Source organism: Vulpes vulpes, chromosome 13 (assembly GCF_048418805.1).
Source record: "Vulpes vulpes isolate BD-2025 chromosome 13, VulVul3, whole genome shotgun sequence".
Taxonomy (NCBI): Eukaryota; Metazoa; Chordata; class Mammalia; order Carnivora; family Canidae; genus Vulpes; species Vulpes vulpes.
The window spans coordinates 124,818,512-124,834,187 of NC_132792.1; the positions used below are offsets into that span (position 1 = coordinate 124,818,512).

Sequence of the window (15,676 nt, forward strand, 5' to 3'; positions counted from 1 at the left end):
GAAATACTAAGGAAAAGAAAGCTGATATAGCTATATCAAATATGAAACAAAATAGACTTCAAGGCAAAGGTATTACTACAGAGAAAGATGATCACTTCATAATGTTTAAGTTTCAGTTCACCAAGAAGAGATTTCAAAACCTGAATTCGTTTAATAGCATATTTTCAAATATACAAAGTAAAAGTTGATAATCACAAGGAAAATGATACAAGATGGAAACTTAGAGCTACACAAAATAATGAATAGCACTAAAAATGACAAATATGTGTATAAATATAAGATTTTGTCTTTTAAAAATCTCCTTTAAAAGATGACTATTTAAAGCAAAACTAATAGCAATGCATTGTGAAGTTTATGAAATATTCAGAAATAAAATGCATAGAATCCATAGCACAAAGGCTATTGAGGAAAATTGGAAGTTTTCTGGTGCAGCATTGTAAGGTTATTATACTCTACATTAACTGATGTAATGTCATTTTGCGGGAAAAGGAGATAACTTAAAGATGTGTACCACAAACCCTAAAGCCTTGTTAGAAGCCAAAACAAATAACCAACAAAGAAGATATAATGGAATCATATAAAAATAAGCAAAAAAGGACAGCTCGCGTGGCTCAGCGGTTTAGTGCCTCCTTCTGCCCAGGGCGTGGTCCTGGGGACCCAGGATCGAGTCCTGAGTCGGGTCCCTGCATGGAGCCTGCTTCTCCCTCTTCCTGTCTCTGCCTCTGTCTCTCTATGTCTCTCATGAATAAATAAATAAAATCTTTTTTTAAATTTTATTTATTTATTTATTTATTTTTCTTATTAATGATAGTCACACACAGAGAGAGAGAAAGAGAGGCAGAGACATAGGCAGAGGGAGAAGCAGGCTCCATGCACCGGGAGCCCAACGTGGGATTCGATCCAGGGTCTCCAGGATCGCCCCCTGGGCCAAGGGCAGCCGTTAAACCGCTGCGCCACCCAGGGATCCCAATAAATAAAATCTTTAAAGAAAGAAAAAAAAAAGCAAAAAAGAAGTCAGAAAAAGTAAAAAAAAAAAAAATTGTTAAAACCAGAGAGCACAAATAGAAAACAAGTGTCAAATGGCAGATTTAAACTCAGCCATATAAAAAAATTACATAAGTGCACCCAATGAGAGGGCAAAAATGTTCAGATTGGATAAATAAATAAAATCCAACTTAAAAAAATACCTTAAAGACACAGATGGTTAATTTTAAAAGAATATTAAATATTAAAAGAAAAGATATGTTGTGCTAACATTATTCTAAAGAAGGCTGGAGTGGTTCTATAAATATACAAAGTAGATTTAAGGCAAAAATTATCACCAGAGAAAAAGGGGTCATTTCACAGTGATGAAGGAGTTCTAAATGACTATGCTGAGTGAAAGAAGGCAGATAAAACAGAGTACATACCCTATGTTTCCATTTATATAAAAGTCTAGAAAAAGCAAACCAACGTATAATGACAGCAAGCAGATCAGAGGTCGTCTTGAGTGATGGGGAATGGAAGGAGAGATGGTTCATAAAGGAGCATGAAGAAACTTGGAGGGGTGGATGTGGACATTATCTTGGGTGTAGTTACAATTTCATGGGTATATACATATATCAAATTTTATCAAACTATACACATTAAGTATATGCAATTTATTGTATGCCAATTATACACAAATAAAATACTTTAAAAAGACAATTTTTGAAATGCAAAAAAATTCAGTAAGAAAAGGCACACAACCCTATAGAAAAAGTGACAAAAACTTGAATTTCACAGAAGTGGGACTCCAAATAGCCAATAAACATTGGAAAATTGTTTAACCTCATCAATAAGAAGGGAATACCACATAAAAAACTTAACATGCAAACATTAGTTGGGCAAATATTAAAGTCTGACTATACCAATTATTGGCATGAATATCAAAACTTTGAGATGACATCATGGGAGAACATTTCCATGACTTAGAGATAGGCAAAGATATCTTAGGACAAAAAAACTCAACAGTCATAAATCAAAAATCTTTATCAAACTTTTAAATTCTACTTATTAAAATTCACCATTAAGAAAATGAACAGGTAGGGTCTGGTTCAGGATGGTGACCTAGGAGGATCCTGAAATCACCTCCTCCCATGGACACACCAAATTTACAGCTACATATGGAGCAATATCCTCTGAAAGAAACCCAAAGACTAGTTGAGCAATGCCTACACATTAGGTGAATAAGGGAAAAAAACCCACACACATAGAAATAGGTAGGACAGGCCAAGACATAGCTTCACTACAAACCCCACCCCCAGCACAGCTACCCACAGTTGGGAGGGAACTCAAATTCCTGAGATCTACTGAGGGGAATGAAGGGTTGAAACCATCTGGCATTATTTTTGTTTTGTTTTGTTTGTATATTTTTTTTTTAAATTTTTTTTTTTAATTTTTATTTATTTATGATAGTCACAGAGAGAGAGAGAGAGAGGCAGAGACACAGGCAGAGGGAGAAGCAGGCTCCATGCACCGGTAGCCTGATGTGGGATTCGATCCCGGGTCTCCAGGATCGCGCCCTGGGCCAAAGACAAGCGCCAAACTGCTGCGCCACCCAGGGATCCCTGTTTGTATATTTTTATTGGGGTTCGATTTGCCAACATATAGTATCACACCCAGTGCTTCTCCTGTCAAGTGCCCCCCTCAGTGCCCGTCACCCAGTCACTCCATCCCCCCGCCCACCTCCCCTTCCACTATCCCTTGTTCGTTTCCCAGAGTTAGGAGTCTCTCATGTTCTGTCATCCTCTCTGATATTTCCCACTGATTTTCTCTCCTTTCCCCTATAATGCCTTTCACTATTTTTTATATTCCCCGTATGAGTGAAACCATATGTTTGTCCTTCTCCGATTGACTTACTTCACTCAGTATAATACCCTCAAGTTCCATCCACATTGAAGCAAATGGTGGATATTCATCTCTTCTAATGGCTAATATTCCATTGTATACATATACCACAGCTTCTTTATTCATTCATCTTTCAGTGGACATTGAGGCTCCTTCCACAGTTTGGCTATTGTGGACATTGCTGCTATAAACATTGGGGTGCAGGTGTCCCCGTGTTGCACTGCATCTGTATCTTTGGAGTAAATCCCCAGCAGTGAAATTGCTGGGTCATAGGGCAGATCTATTTTTAACTCTTTGAGGAACCTCCACACAGTTTTCCAGAGTGGCTGCACCAGTTCACATTCCCACCAACAGTGTAAGAGGGTTCCCCTTTCTCCACATCCTCTCCAACATTTGTTGTTTCCTGTCTTGTTAATTTTCCCCATTCTCACTGGTGTGAGGTGGTATCTCATTGTGGTTTTGATTTGTATTTCCCTGATGGCAAGTGATGCGGAGCATTTTCTCATGTGCTTGTTGGCCATGTCTATGTCTTCTTTGGTGAAATTTCTATTCATGTCTTTTTCCCATTTCATGATTGGATTGTTTGTTTCTTTGCTGTTGAGATTAATAAGTTCTTTATAGATCTTGGATACTAGCCCTTTATCTGATACGTCATTTGCAAATATCTTCTCCCATTCTGTAGGTTGTCTTTTAGTTTTGTGGACTGTTGCTGTGCAGAAGCTTTTTATCGTAAGTCCCAATAGTTCATTTTTGCTACTTTTAAGACCTTTCCTGAGAGACAAGCTCCCCACACATCTGGCTTTGAAAGCCAATGGGGCTCACTGCCACAAGACCCAGAAGGCTATTTTGAACTAAGAAGCAGTTCCTAAAGGGTTCCTATGTATGATTCATCCACCCCAGGGTCCAGTGCAAAGCAGCTGACTGTGAGAGACTGTGAGTGGCCAGGCTTTCTGTGAGAGAGGCTTACATGCTTATCAGGCATTGAATTAAACACATCTAGGGAGGAACCTACCAAAATGCTCCAAAGGGGAGAGGCCAGAGATGCCATATTTCTTATTTCCCTCTCCCTCACTCTGGGCTCTTATATGTCTCAGAAACGAGCTTCTACACTTTTGTGGCACCTTGATTTTTGTGGTTGCTGCCCAGAGGACACCTCTAGGTCACCTGGCTCTGGTGGCCAGTGGGGCTTGTGCCCATGAGTTCTATAATGGATGTAATGGTTGTAGGGGGAAGTCGTCTTAACTGGCTGTAACCCCAAGGCACAGCAGAGGCAATAGATTAAAATACTCAAGTCTTTCTGTGCAAGAGAGCTAGTAGCTTATCTTCAAAACTGTGGCCTGAGGGGTGGGCTTCATTTAAAGTGATATCTAAAAAAAAAAAATAAAAAAAAAAAAATAAAGTGATATCTAGGAGCCAATTATAATTTTCCCAGAGACTTCAGAGGGGTGGCACTATCTTTGCAGTCTTCCTCTGCTTTTTTCTAGGTCACTGGTATCTCCCTAAAAGCAGTTTGTACATACATCTGGTGCCCTAATTTTTGTGGCTGCTGCTTAGAGGACACCCTTGGATGCCTGGATTTGGGAACCAGAGGGGCTTATGTTTGGATTCATGGGACTGTTACAAATGGAGAAACAGTTCTTAACTGATTATTTACCCCTCCCAGGGTGCAGTGCAGTGATGGTAGACTGAAATGTACTCCAAACCTTTCTGTGAAAGAGGTCTATTAGCTTATCTTTAGGCTGTGGCCTGAGGGGTAGGCTTCTAATTTGACACACATTTTAGAGGCTAACTACAATCCTCTGTAGGGACCAGAGAAGCCAGGAGGTACACTATAATTGTGTTTTCCCTCTGCCTTGCCTTAGGTTGTTGGTACCTTTGAGAAAAGAGCTTATATATAGGTTTGGTTCCTCAGTTTTTGTGTCTGCCACCCAAAGAACATGTTTCTTGATACCATGGCTCTGGTGAACAGGAGGACTTGTGTTCACAGGTTTGACAAGATGGTAGCAAGCAAAGAGTAATTCTTACCTGACTATTAACCCAGGGCTCAACACTGAGGGAGCAGACAAAAATGTCAATCTCACCGTCTTCTTCAGATAGAGGTATGTTTGCATATTTTATTTTATTTATTTTTATTTTTAAAAAGATTTTATTTATTTATTCATGACACACACACACACACACACACACACAGAGAGAAAGAGAGAGAGAGAGAGAGAGAGAGAGAGGCAGAGACACAGGCAGAGAGAGAAGCAGGCTCCATGCAGGGAGCCTGATGTGGGACTTGATCCTGGGTCTCCAGGATCAGGCCCTGGGCCGAAGGCAGTGCTAAGCCACTAAGCCACCCGGACTGCCCTGTTTGCATATTTTAAAAGCTGCTTCCAGTCAGCCTGCATCTAGATGCTGACTGAGACATTCCTCTTTGAGATGCTGATAGGTCTTGACATACCATCAAATACTGGGAGCCACTAAGGATAAAGTAGGCTGATTGGACAATCACAGAGATTTGAGAGGGTAGGGTTCAATGATAAGGTTAATCTCCTACATGAGACCACTCCTTTAAGATTGGGAGACATGGCTATTTTATCAACTGCATAGAAACCAACACAGTCAAGAAAAAGAAAAAAGAAGAAACAGAGGACTATGCTATAAATGAAAGAACAAGATAAAACTTCAGAAAAAAAAAACCCACCTTAATGAAATGGAGATAAGTGATTTACCTGATAAAGTGATTAAAATTATGGTCATAAAGATGCTTACTGAGCTCTTATGAACCATGTGAAAATTTCAACTAAGAAAATACAAGAAAGTACCAAGTAGAAGTCACGGAATGGAAAAATACAATAATTGAACTGAAAAATATAATAGAGAACTTGAAGACAGGGCAGTAGAACTCACCTCTTTATAGTTAGAGTAACAAAAAGAAAAAAGAATGCAAAAATGTGAAGAGCTTAAGAGATTTATGGGACAACATCACGCAGATCAACATTTGCATTAGAGGGGTCTCAGAAAGAGAAGAGAGAGAATACAGGGCAGAAAACTTATTTTTAAAAAATATTTTATTTATTTATTCATGAGAGAGGCAGAGACAGGCAGAGGGAGAAGTAGGCTCCGTGCAGGGAGCCCAATGTGGGACTCTATCCCTGGACTCCAGGATCATGCCCTGAACCAAAGGCAGACGCTTAACTGCTGAGCCACCCAGGCGTCTTGCAGAAAACTTATTTGAAGAATAACCAAAAAGTTCCCTAATCTGGGGAAGGAAACAGACATCCAGATGCAGGAAGTCCAGAGTTTTAAGCACAATGAATCCAAAGACAGCCACATCAAGACACGTTATAATCAACATATCAAAATTTAAAGAAGCTCTTAAGAGCATTAACAAAAAAACAACTTGTGTACAAGGGAGTCCCCATAAGAGTAAAAGCAGATTTTTAGCAGAAATATTGCAGGCCACAAGAAAGTGGCACAATACATTCAAAGTGCTAAGAGAAAAAACTGCTATGCAAGAATACTGTCCTTGGAAAAATTGTCCTTCAGAATTGAAAGAGAGATAGTTTTCCAGATAAGCAAAAGCTAAAGAAGTTCATCATCACTAAGCCAACCTTACCACAAATGTGAAAGGGACTTTGAAAGTTGAAATGAAAGCGTACTATTAGTAACAGTAAAACATAGGAAAGTACAAATCCAACTGATAAACATGAATGGTGAAATTAAGAACTATCTAATATTGTAAATGTGGTGGATTAATAACTTATAAAGCTAGTGTGAAAGTTAAATGACAAAAGTAGAAAAAATTACTCTGACTACAATAGTTTATTACTGAAGATACAAAGATACATAAGATAAAAAGATGTAAATTGTGACATCAAAACACAGAACATGTGAGGAGACTAAGACTTATACTGTGCTTTATCAACCTGAAATAGACTATTATGAACATACGTTGTTTTATGTAAGCCTTATGGTAACTGCAAAGCATAACTTACAGTATATATATGAAAGGGAAAAAAAGGAATCTAAGCATATCACTACAGAAAAATATCAAATCACAAAGGAAGAGAGCAAAAGAAGAAGGAACAAAGGAATTATAAAACAGCTGGAAAACAATGAGCAATAAGTAGATACCTATCAATAATTACTCTAAATATAAATGGACTGAATTCTCTACTAAAAAGACAGAATGGTTCAATGGGTAAAAAAGAAGACCCATTTATATGCTGCCTCCAAAGACTCATCAGATATAAGGACACACCCAGGCAAAGTGAAGGGATGGAAAAGATATTCCGTGCAAATGGAAATAAAATGAATACTGGCATAGCTATACTTACATCTAACAAGATATATTTTACAACTTTATTTTTTTTAATTTATGATAGGCACACAGTGAGAGAGAGAGGCAGAGACATAGGCAGAGGGAGAAGCAGGCTCCATGCACCGGGAGCCCGACGTGGGATTCGATCCCAGGTCTCCAGGATCGCGCCCTGGGCCAAAGGCAGGCGCTAAACCGCTGCGCCACCCAGGGATCCCCAAGATATATTTTAAAACAAAGACTGTAATAGAGACAAATAAGGTTATTATATAATGAAAAGGGGGTAATCTAACAAGAGGATATAATATTTATGCACCCAACAAAGGAGCACCTGAATATATAAAGCAAATATTTACAGACCTAAAGAGAAAAATAGACAGCAATACAATAATAGTAGGTAACTTTAGTAACCCACTTTATCAATGGATAGATCATCCAGACAGAAAATCAATAAGGAAACATTAGCCTTAAACAACACAGTAGATCAGATTGGCTTAATAGACATAGCCAGAACTTTCCATCCAATAGCAAAAAAAAAAAAAAAAAACCAAAAACAAAAAATCCCACATTTCCCTCAAGTGCACACAGAACATTCTCAAGGAGAAATCACATGTTAAACTACAAAACAAATCTTAATATGCTTGAAAATTAAAATCAAGTATCTTTTTTAACTATAATGGTATGAAACTAGAAATCAATTATGAGAGGAAAACTGGAAAATTCACAAATATGTGAAGATTAAACAATATGTTACTGAACAAACAATGAATAAGTCAAAGAAGAAACCAAAAGAGAAATAAAAAATACCTTGAGACAAGTAAAAACAGAAATATAACCACCAAAATTTATGGGATACAGCAAAAGCAGTTTTAAGAGGGAACCTCATAGTGAGAAATGCCTACATAAGTAAACAAGAAAGAATCAAATAACAAAATAACTTTACATCTCAAGAAACTAGAAGAATAAATAAAGCCCAATGTTAGTAAAAGGAAGGAAATAACAAAGATCAGAGAGGAAAGAAATGAAATAGAGACTAAAAGAACAAAAGAGATCAATGTAACTACGAGCTGGTTTTTGAAAAGATAAACAAAATTGAGAAGCCTGTAGCTAGACTCACCAATTAAAAAAAGGAACTCGAAGAAATTAAATCAGAAATAAGAGGAGATGTTACAGCTGATACTATAGAAAAACCAAATATCATAAGGTACAATTAAACACCAGCAAATTGTCCAACCTAGAAGAAATGGATAAACTTCAAGAAACATGCAACCTACCAAGATTGAATCAGGAAGAAAGAGAAAATCTGAACAGACTGAATACTAATAAGGAGATTGAATCTGTAATCAAAAACTTCCCAACAAACAGAAGTGCAAGACCAGATGGCTTCACTGGTGAATTCTACCAAACACTTAAAAAAGAATTAATACAAATCCTCAAACTCTTCCAAAAAATTAAAAAGGGAACACTTCCAAACTCATTTTACAATGCCAGCATAAGCCTGATACTGAAATCAGACAGGAATGCCACAAAGAAAATAAAATTATGTCCATTGCAGCATTATTAACAGTAACCTAGACGTGAAAGCAACCTATCTCTCTCTCTCTTTCTCTCTCCATACACACAGAGGAACATTATTCAGTCATAAAGAACAAGGAAATCTTGCTTTCTCTCCCCAAATCAATCAATCAATCTTTATTTATTTTTTAAAAGATTTTATTTATTTATTCATGAGAGACACAGAGAGAGAGAGAGAGGCAGAGGGAGAAGCAGGCTCCATGCAGGGAGCCCAACATGGGACTCAATCCCAGGTCTCCAGGATCACACCCAGGGCCGAAGGTGGCGCTAAACCGCTAAGCCACCATGGCTGTCCTCAATCAATCGTTAAAAAGAAAAAAGAACAAGGAAATCCTGCCATTTGCAACAACATGGGTGAATCTTGAAGGCATTATGCTAAGTGAAATGAGCTAGGCACAGAAAAATAAATACCATATGATCTCACTTATATGTGGAATCTAAACACTCCTCCTACCAACAGAAACTCCAACTCCCTGCCACTGAAACTCAAAGGTACAGAGACCAATTTCATTATTGCCAAAGATGAAAATGGTGGGTATACAAATTGAAGATAGTCAAAAGGTACAAACTCCCACATATAAAATAAATCATGGTAATATAATGTACAGCATGGTGACTATAATACTGTGTCGTATATTTGAAAGTTGCTAAGAGAATAGACATTAAAAGTTCTCATCACAAGAGATAATTTGTGATTATATGTAGTGATGGATGTTAAATAGATTTATTGTGAAAAAAAATGAAAAAAAAGATTTATTGTGGTGATCATTTCACAACATGTGCAAATATCAAATCATCATGTTGCATGCCTGAAACTAAACTAATGTTATATGTCAATTATAAAAAATATACCTCAATTTTTTTAAAAAAAGGACTAGGTCACTTAAGATGTTTGAATCATTTTTAAAATTTCAAAACTAACTTTTGGTGTAAATATCACTATGAAACCAGCTGGTAGCTCTTAAAAACTTTTCAAAATTAAAGTTATTCACTTTTATATATATTCACCTTTGTATATAGGTGTTATATTATTTTTTTTCAAAATCGAATAATTAGTTATGATACTTGGCAAATGTAATAGTACATGCAACGATTAGTTTGTGAAGTTACATTGACTCAATCTGCACAAAATAAACAAAGTTATATTACTACTATAATTCATCAAATCAAGATGCCCCAGGATGTAAGACTCATCCTGATTTCATAGATGTTAAAAAAATATGCTTTAGGATTGATGAAATGTGAGGTAGGGACAGCAGTAGCAGCAACAACAGTTGTGACTATAGTTGTAATACAAACATGGTGTTTGCTATGTACCAGATGCATCTCTATGTCCTTTATGTATATAAACTCATTTAATCCTAATAACTTTATGAAGTATATATTATGATAATAATTATATTATATAATACATAGATTAACTATATAAAATTATATTAACATGTTAACATAGTTGTATTTTAACTATATATTATATATGATATATTGTTATTATATCATCATTATGCAGATGAAAATACTTAGGCATGGAAAGATAAACTTGTTTATCCCTTTGAATTAGTGTTTTTGTGTTTCTTGGGTAAATGGTAGTGTGATTACTGGATCATAGGGTAGCTCCATTTTTAGCTTTTTGAGGAAATTTCATACTGTTCATAAAGTGGTTGCACCAGTTTGCATTCCCACCAACAGAGCAAGAGGGTTCCCCTTTCTCTACATCCTTGCCAACACCTGTTGTTGCTTGTGTTTTTTATTTTAGCCATCTGACAGCTGCGATACATGCACCCCTATGTTTATAGCAGCATTATTTACAATAGCCAATTATAGAAGAAGCCCAAGTGTCCATCGATAGATGAGTGGATAAAGACGTGGTGTATGTGTATATTATATATATATATATATATATGTATATTATATATATTCCATTATATATATATAATGGAATATTATTCAGCCATAAAAAAGAATGAAATCTTGCCATTTGCAATGACTTTTTGGACCTAGAGAGTATAATGCTAAGTGAAATGAGTCAGAGAAAAACAAATATTGTATAATTTTCCTCATACATGGAATGTAAGAAACAAATGAGCAAAGAGAAAAAAAAGAGAGACAAACCAGAAAACAGACTCTTAACTCCAGAGAATACACTGATAGTTACTGGAGAGGGAGGCAGGGGGATGGGTGAAACAGGTGATGGGGATTGAGGAGTGCACTTGTAGAGATGAGCACTGGGTGATGTATAGAATTGTTGAATCACTATATTGTACACTCAAAACTAACAAAGCACTATATGTTAACTATACTGAAATTAAAATAACTTAATACAAATTAGATGTAAAGCAACCTTAATAAAGTAAGACTTTTATGGAATCAAATTTTTAAAAACTTGCTTAATGTCATCTGCTGATAAATGACAGTATTTTATCAAAACACACAAATTTTAATGTTTCATTGTCCTTGGTCATTTGTATATTTTGATTATTAACTATTATTTTGAAGTTCTGAATTGCAAAAGGGCAAATGTACATTTTACAGCCCATTTCTGGAAAGAAAACTTATGAGAGCTTATGCAGATATTGGGGCTACATAATCAAAGAAAACTTTCCTGGACTGAAGGAGAGTGTAAATCTCTTCTGTTCTTGTTCTGGAAGAAGCAGGTATCTCAGTTTCAGAAAAATGAGCTAAATATACTCCTTGTTTCTTGAACCATGATACATCCAGTCTCATTTTATTATATTTTACTTTTTCTTTGTATCTTTTTCTCCCATTCCCTTCCCCCATAGTAGACCCCCATAATATATATCAAACAAGTATGATGTAATCATACTCGATGATGTCATATTGTCTGATATCTGTCCTTGGGTATTTTTGTGCCTGTGGAAAATGAATAGTGCTTTTCTTTTTGTTGCTTGTGATTTGTGTGTAGGTGTTTGCAGTTTTCATAAATGTTACTATGTGATGGATCTCATTCTCTTACTCAACACTATTTTCCACTTAACACTGAAGAACTATCCATATGTCTGTATGCAAATCTAAATCAGCTTTCTTTGTTTCTAAACCTATTTTTTTGCCAGATTGTGCTATTACTGTAGTTGCAGAATTAAATATTATGGATTGATGAAATTGAGTGTAAAAGAAAAGTACAGTTACTATTTCCCTGAGAATAAAAGTGATTGCTTTGGAAAGTTTTATTTGTTTATTTTTTTTAATTTTTTTTTTAATCTATGATAGTCATCAGAGAGAGAGAGAGAGGCAGAGACATAGGCAGAGTGAGAAGCAGGCTCCATGCACCGGGAGCCCGACGTGGGATTCGATCCTGGGTCTCCAGGATCGCGCCCTGGGCCAAAGGCAGGCGCCAAACCGCTGCGCCACCCAGGGATCCCTGCTTTGGAAAGTTTTAATAAAGCAAGTCCCTGAATAAATTGCTGAATTAGGGATGAGCAAGATAATAGTAAAAAGTTGGGGAAAAAAAGAAAAAAATATAGAACTTTTGTAGCTTTGCCAGTGTCATTCATTTTTCCCCCTCCTCTCCTTTATTTATTTTTTAAATAGATTTTATTTGAGAGAGAGAGAGAGAGAGAGAGAGAGAGAAAGAGCGCACAAGCGGGGGAGGGTGGGGGGAGAGGAAGAAGCAGACTCCCTGCTGAGCAGGGAGCTCCATGCCCAGATGCTGGCTGATCCCCAGGGTCCTGAGATCATAATTTGAACCAAAGGCAGAGGCTTCACCAACTGAGCCACCCAGGCGCCCCTCCCACTTCGCTCCCTTTAAAGAAACAGAAATGGGAACTCAGAGATAATGTATTATGAATAAGGTTATGGAAAAAAGGAGAGGAGATGCTCCAATAATTTGACTTATTTCAAAGAAAAGTCTGTGGTCCTATATTAAAAGGTTGACCAATGAGTATACATTCATTCATTTAAATTGAAGTACAATGTTTCATTCACATCAGTTTCATTTTTTATGATTCTCTGCTTTAACTGACTTTGGAATTAACTGGACATTTCATTCTATTGCATCTATTTTTCATGATAGGATAAAAATATGTAAACATTATAATTTTACATTTATTACAATCAAATGAAGAAACTTTAAAATATTAACTTACCATCGTTTTTGTGCAGTATCCTAGGGCAATTTCATAGTGAGTTTGATCTTTCTCTTGTAATATATTTGGGCCATATGATTCCACAACAATATACAGACCTATATTTTCTGGATAGACTACTTGAGTCCAAATGGACAGGTTCTGTCCCTTGTCCAAAAAGTAAAATATACTAAAAATATTATTATGAAATGCCACATAGGGGCATTTTTCATTTGTATTGAAGTTTACACTTAGTGATTCCAGTTTTAAAGGATATTCCCGTGGATATATTGTGCCATTTTCAAAAACATATATGAGAGATATTTGACCAGAGGAATTCAATAAAATTAATGACTTCATTGTGCTATTTGTCCATAAATGTAGTTTTATTGCATCTCTGATATTGATCTTGAAATAAAACATTATGTTGTTTTCCATTTTTACCACAACATTTCCATAATAATCTGGAAAAGAAGGGGAAAAGTTAGTGTTATCCTAAGTATAAATCCATGGACTTTTAACCAAAATAATTTCTTTTGTAATAATGAAGGATTTATCTATTTTGAGAAAAATTGGAGTGTGCAGGCACAAATCTGCAACTTTACATGATGCTGGAGAACTTCTCTCCCACTTCAGAGTAGAGATTTTTTTTTTCCTGGATATATGTCTTTTATATAATTTTATATATATATGATATCACTTTTAGATATGACATTATTTATATAAAAAAACTGGCATTAGTGCAATAAATAATAGGCCTGCTTCTCCCTCTGCCTATGTCTCTGCCTCTCTCTCTCTGTGTCTCTTGTGAATGAATAAATAAAATCTTTAAAAAAAAATTCCCATCCTGACCATTGTTCTAATTTTTCTAGTATGTACCATTTTTCTGTTCTCAGTTTAGAACGCATTTCCTCTGTGCAGACTTTCCTTATCTCATATATTTGGATTAGATGTCCCTCCCATGTGCTTTCCAGCATTCTCTCTTCTGCCTATCATGCTGCTTATTCAAACATTATTTTTTTTAATTAATTTATTTATTTTAGAGAGAGTGTGAGAAGGTCAGGGGTAAAGAGAGAGGGAGACAAGCAGACTGCTTGCTGGGGAGGGAGCCTGCCATGAGGCTGGATCCTAGGACCCTGAAATTATGACCTAAGCCCAAATCAGGAGTCAGATGCTTAACTGACTGAGTCACCTAGGCACCCTGTTTATTAAAACATGATTAAATGAATTTAGGATTAAATATGAAAATGAAATTTAGGGATGATTTTAAAATAATGAGATTAAAAACACTATATATAAAGGTTTGTGGATGCAGCTAATGCCATAGTGAGAAAAAATTATAGCTTTATGCTTCTTTGTAGTTTTAAATCCTTGGAAACAAGACTGAAAATAAATGAACTAATCATTTACCATTAGAAGCAGGCAACAAACAATAAAGTCACAAAAGGAAAGCACAAGTGAAGAATCAAGAATGACAAAAGCAGAAATTAAGGAATTAAATAGAAAGATTTGATAAACAGTTATTTTCAAAGGAAAACGAAACCAAAAAAATAATTAAAAAAAGAAGCAATATCTTTAAAAGTGGTGGGGTACAGAGAACGTTATAAATGAGAAGGAGAATACTATTACAGATAACAAGCAATCTAAAAATTAAAGTGGGAAGCTTTGCCAATAAGGTTTATTAGAAAATCCAGATAAAATGAGTGATTCTCCAAGGAAACACAAACTTCTAAAATTGACTAAAGAAGAGATGGAAGATTTGAATAGACCAATTAGAGAAAATAAAAATAATGAAGCACACAACATTCCTGGTTGAGAAGACCTAATATTACACACATGTAATCACCTATTCAATAAATATATATGGAATGCCTGGGCTACACAGTGTTCTAGATACCTGGGGGTGGGGAGATTTCACTAATGTATCTCTCCTGGGGGGAGATACATTAGTGAAAAACCCAGAAAGATCTCTTTCTTATGTAGCTTACATTCCTGTAGGAAAGGCAGTCAACAGACATAAAAATAAGTGAATTGTATGATATATTAGAAGATTAAGGCCATCATCATCGAAACAACATAGAGCTAGTGCAGATAGAGAGTGGAACAAAATAGCCTAGAAAATGAACCTGGTTAACTTGAGTTAACCCTCTCCCCCTGCCCTTCTCTTTCAGAAGTCCAGATAAATTCATAGCAACATTTTTTTTTAGGATCTTATTTTTAAAGAATCTCTATATCCAGTGTGGGTATAGAGGAACTCATGGCCCTGAGATCAAAAGTCGCATATGCTTCTGAGCCAGCCAGGCACTCCATGGAAACTTTTTAATAGTGGGTTATTTGAGTAATGGAAATGCTGCAGGCCGAAAGCTTTTTTTTTTTTAAAGATTTAAAAAAAATTTTTTTTTATTTATTCATGAGAGACAGAGCGAGAGGAGAGAGAGAGGCAGAGACACAGGCAGAGGGAGAAGCAGGCTCCATGCAGGAAGCCCGACATGAGACTCGATTCAGGGTCTCCAGGATCAGCCCTGGGCTGCAGGCAGCGCTAAACTGCTGCGCCACCGGGCCTCCCTGGCCAAAGGCTTTTAACATTGTCTTTCATATGCTTATGGACTGTTTAGACTTTTTATTTCAGTGTTTCCAAATGGCCTTCAGTGCAACATTCAGCTTTTAAGGTCCCTCTAAAATCTATTCCCAGTTGATTATTCTAACCTTATCTCCTTATCACTATGGCCAGTGGCCTTTTAAAAACACAAATATGATTCTGCTTCTCTTTTGCTCAAAACTCTTTAGAACTCCCTATACAAGCCTTAGGAGAAGGTCCAATTTCTTGACATGGCTTATGAGGACT

General features: G+C 36.2%; 1 protein-coding gene across 1 annotated transcript in view; it reads right to left on the bottom strand.

The window, feature by feature from the left end:
• Positions 1–15,676, bottom strand: part of CATSPERE (catsper channel auxiliary subunit epsilon) — a 186,957-nt gene that overhangs the window by 46,221 nt on the left and 125,060 nt on the right. The window contains exon 11 of the mRNA XM_072733729.1: positions 12,853–13,295. Coding sequence (XP_072589830.1) covers positions 12,853–13,295 — 443 coding nt within the window. The remainder of the gene's footprint in view (positions 1–12,852; positions 13,296–15,676) is intronic.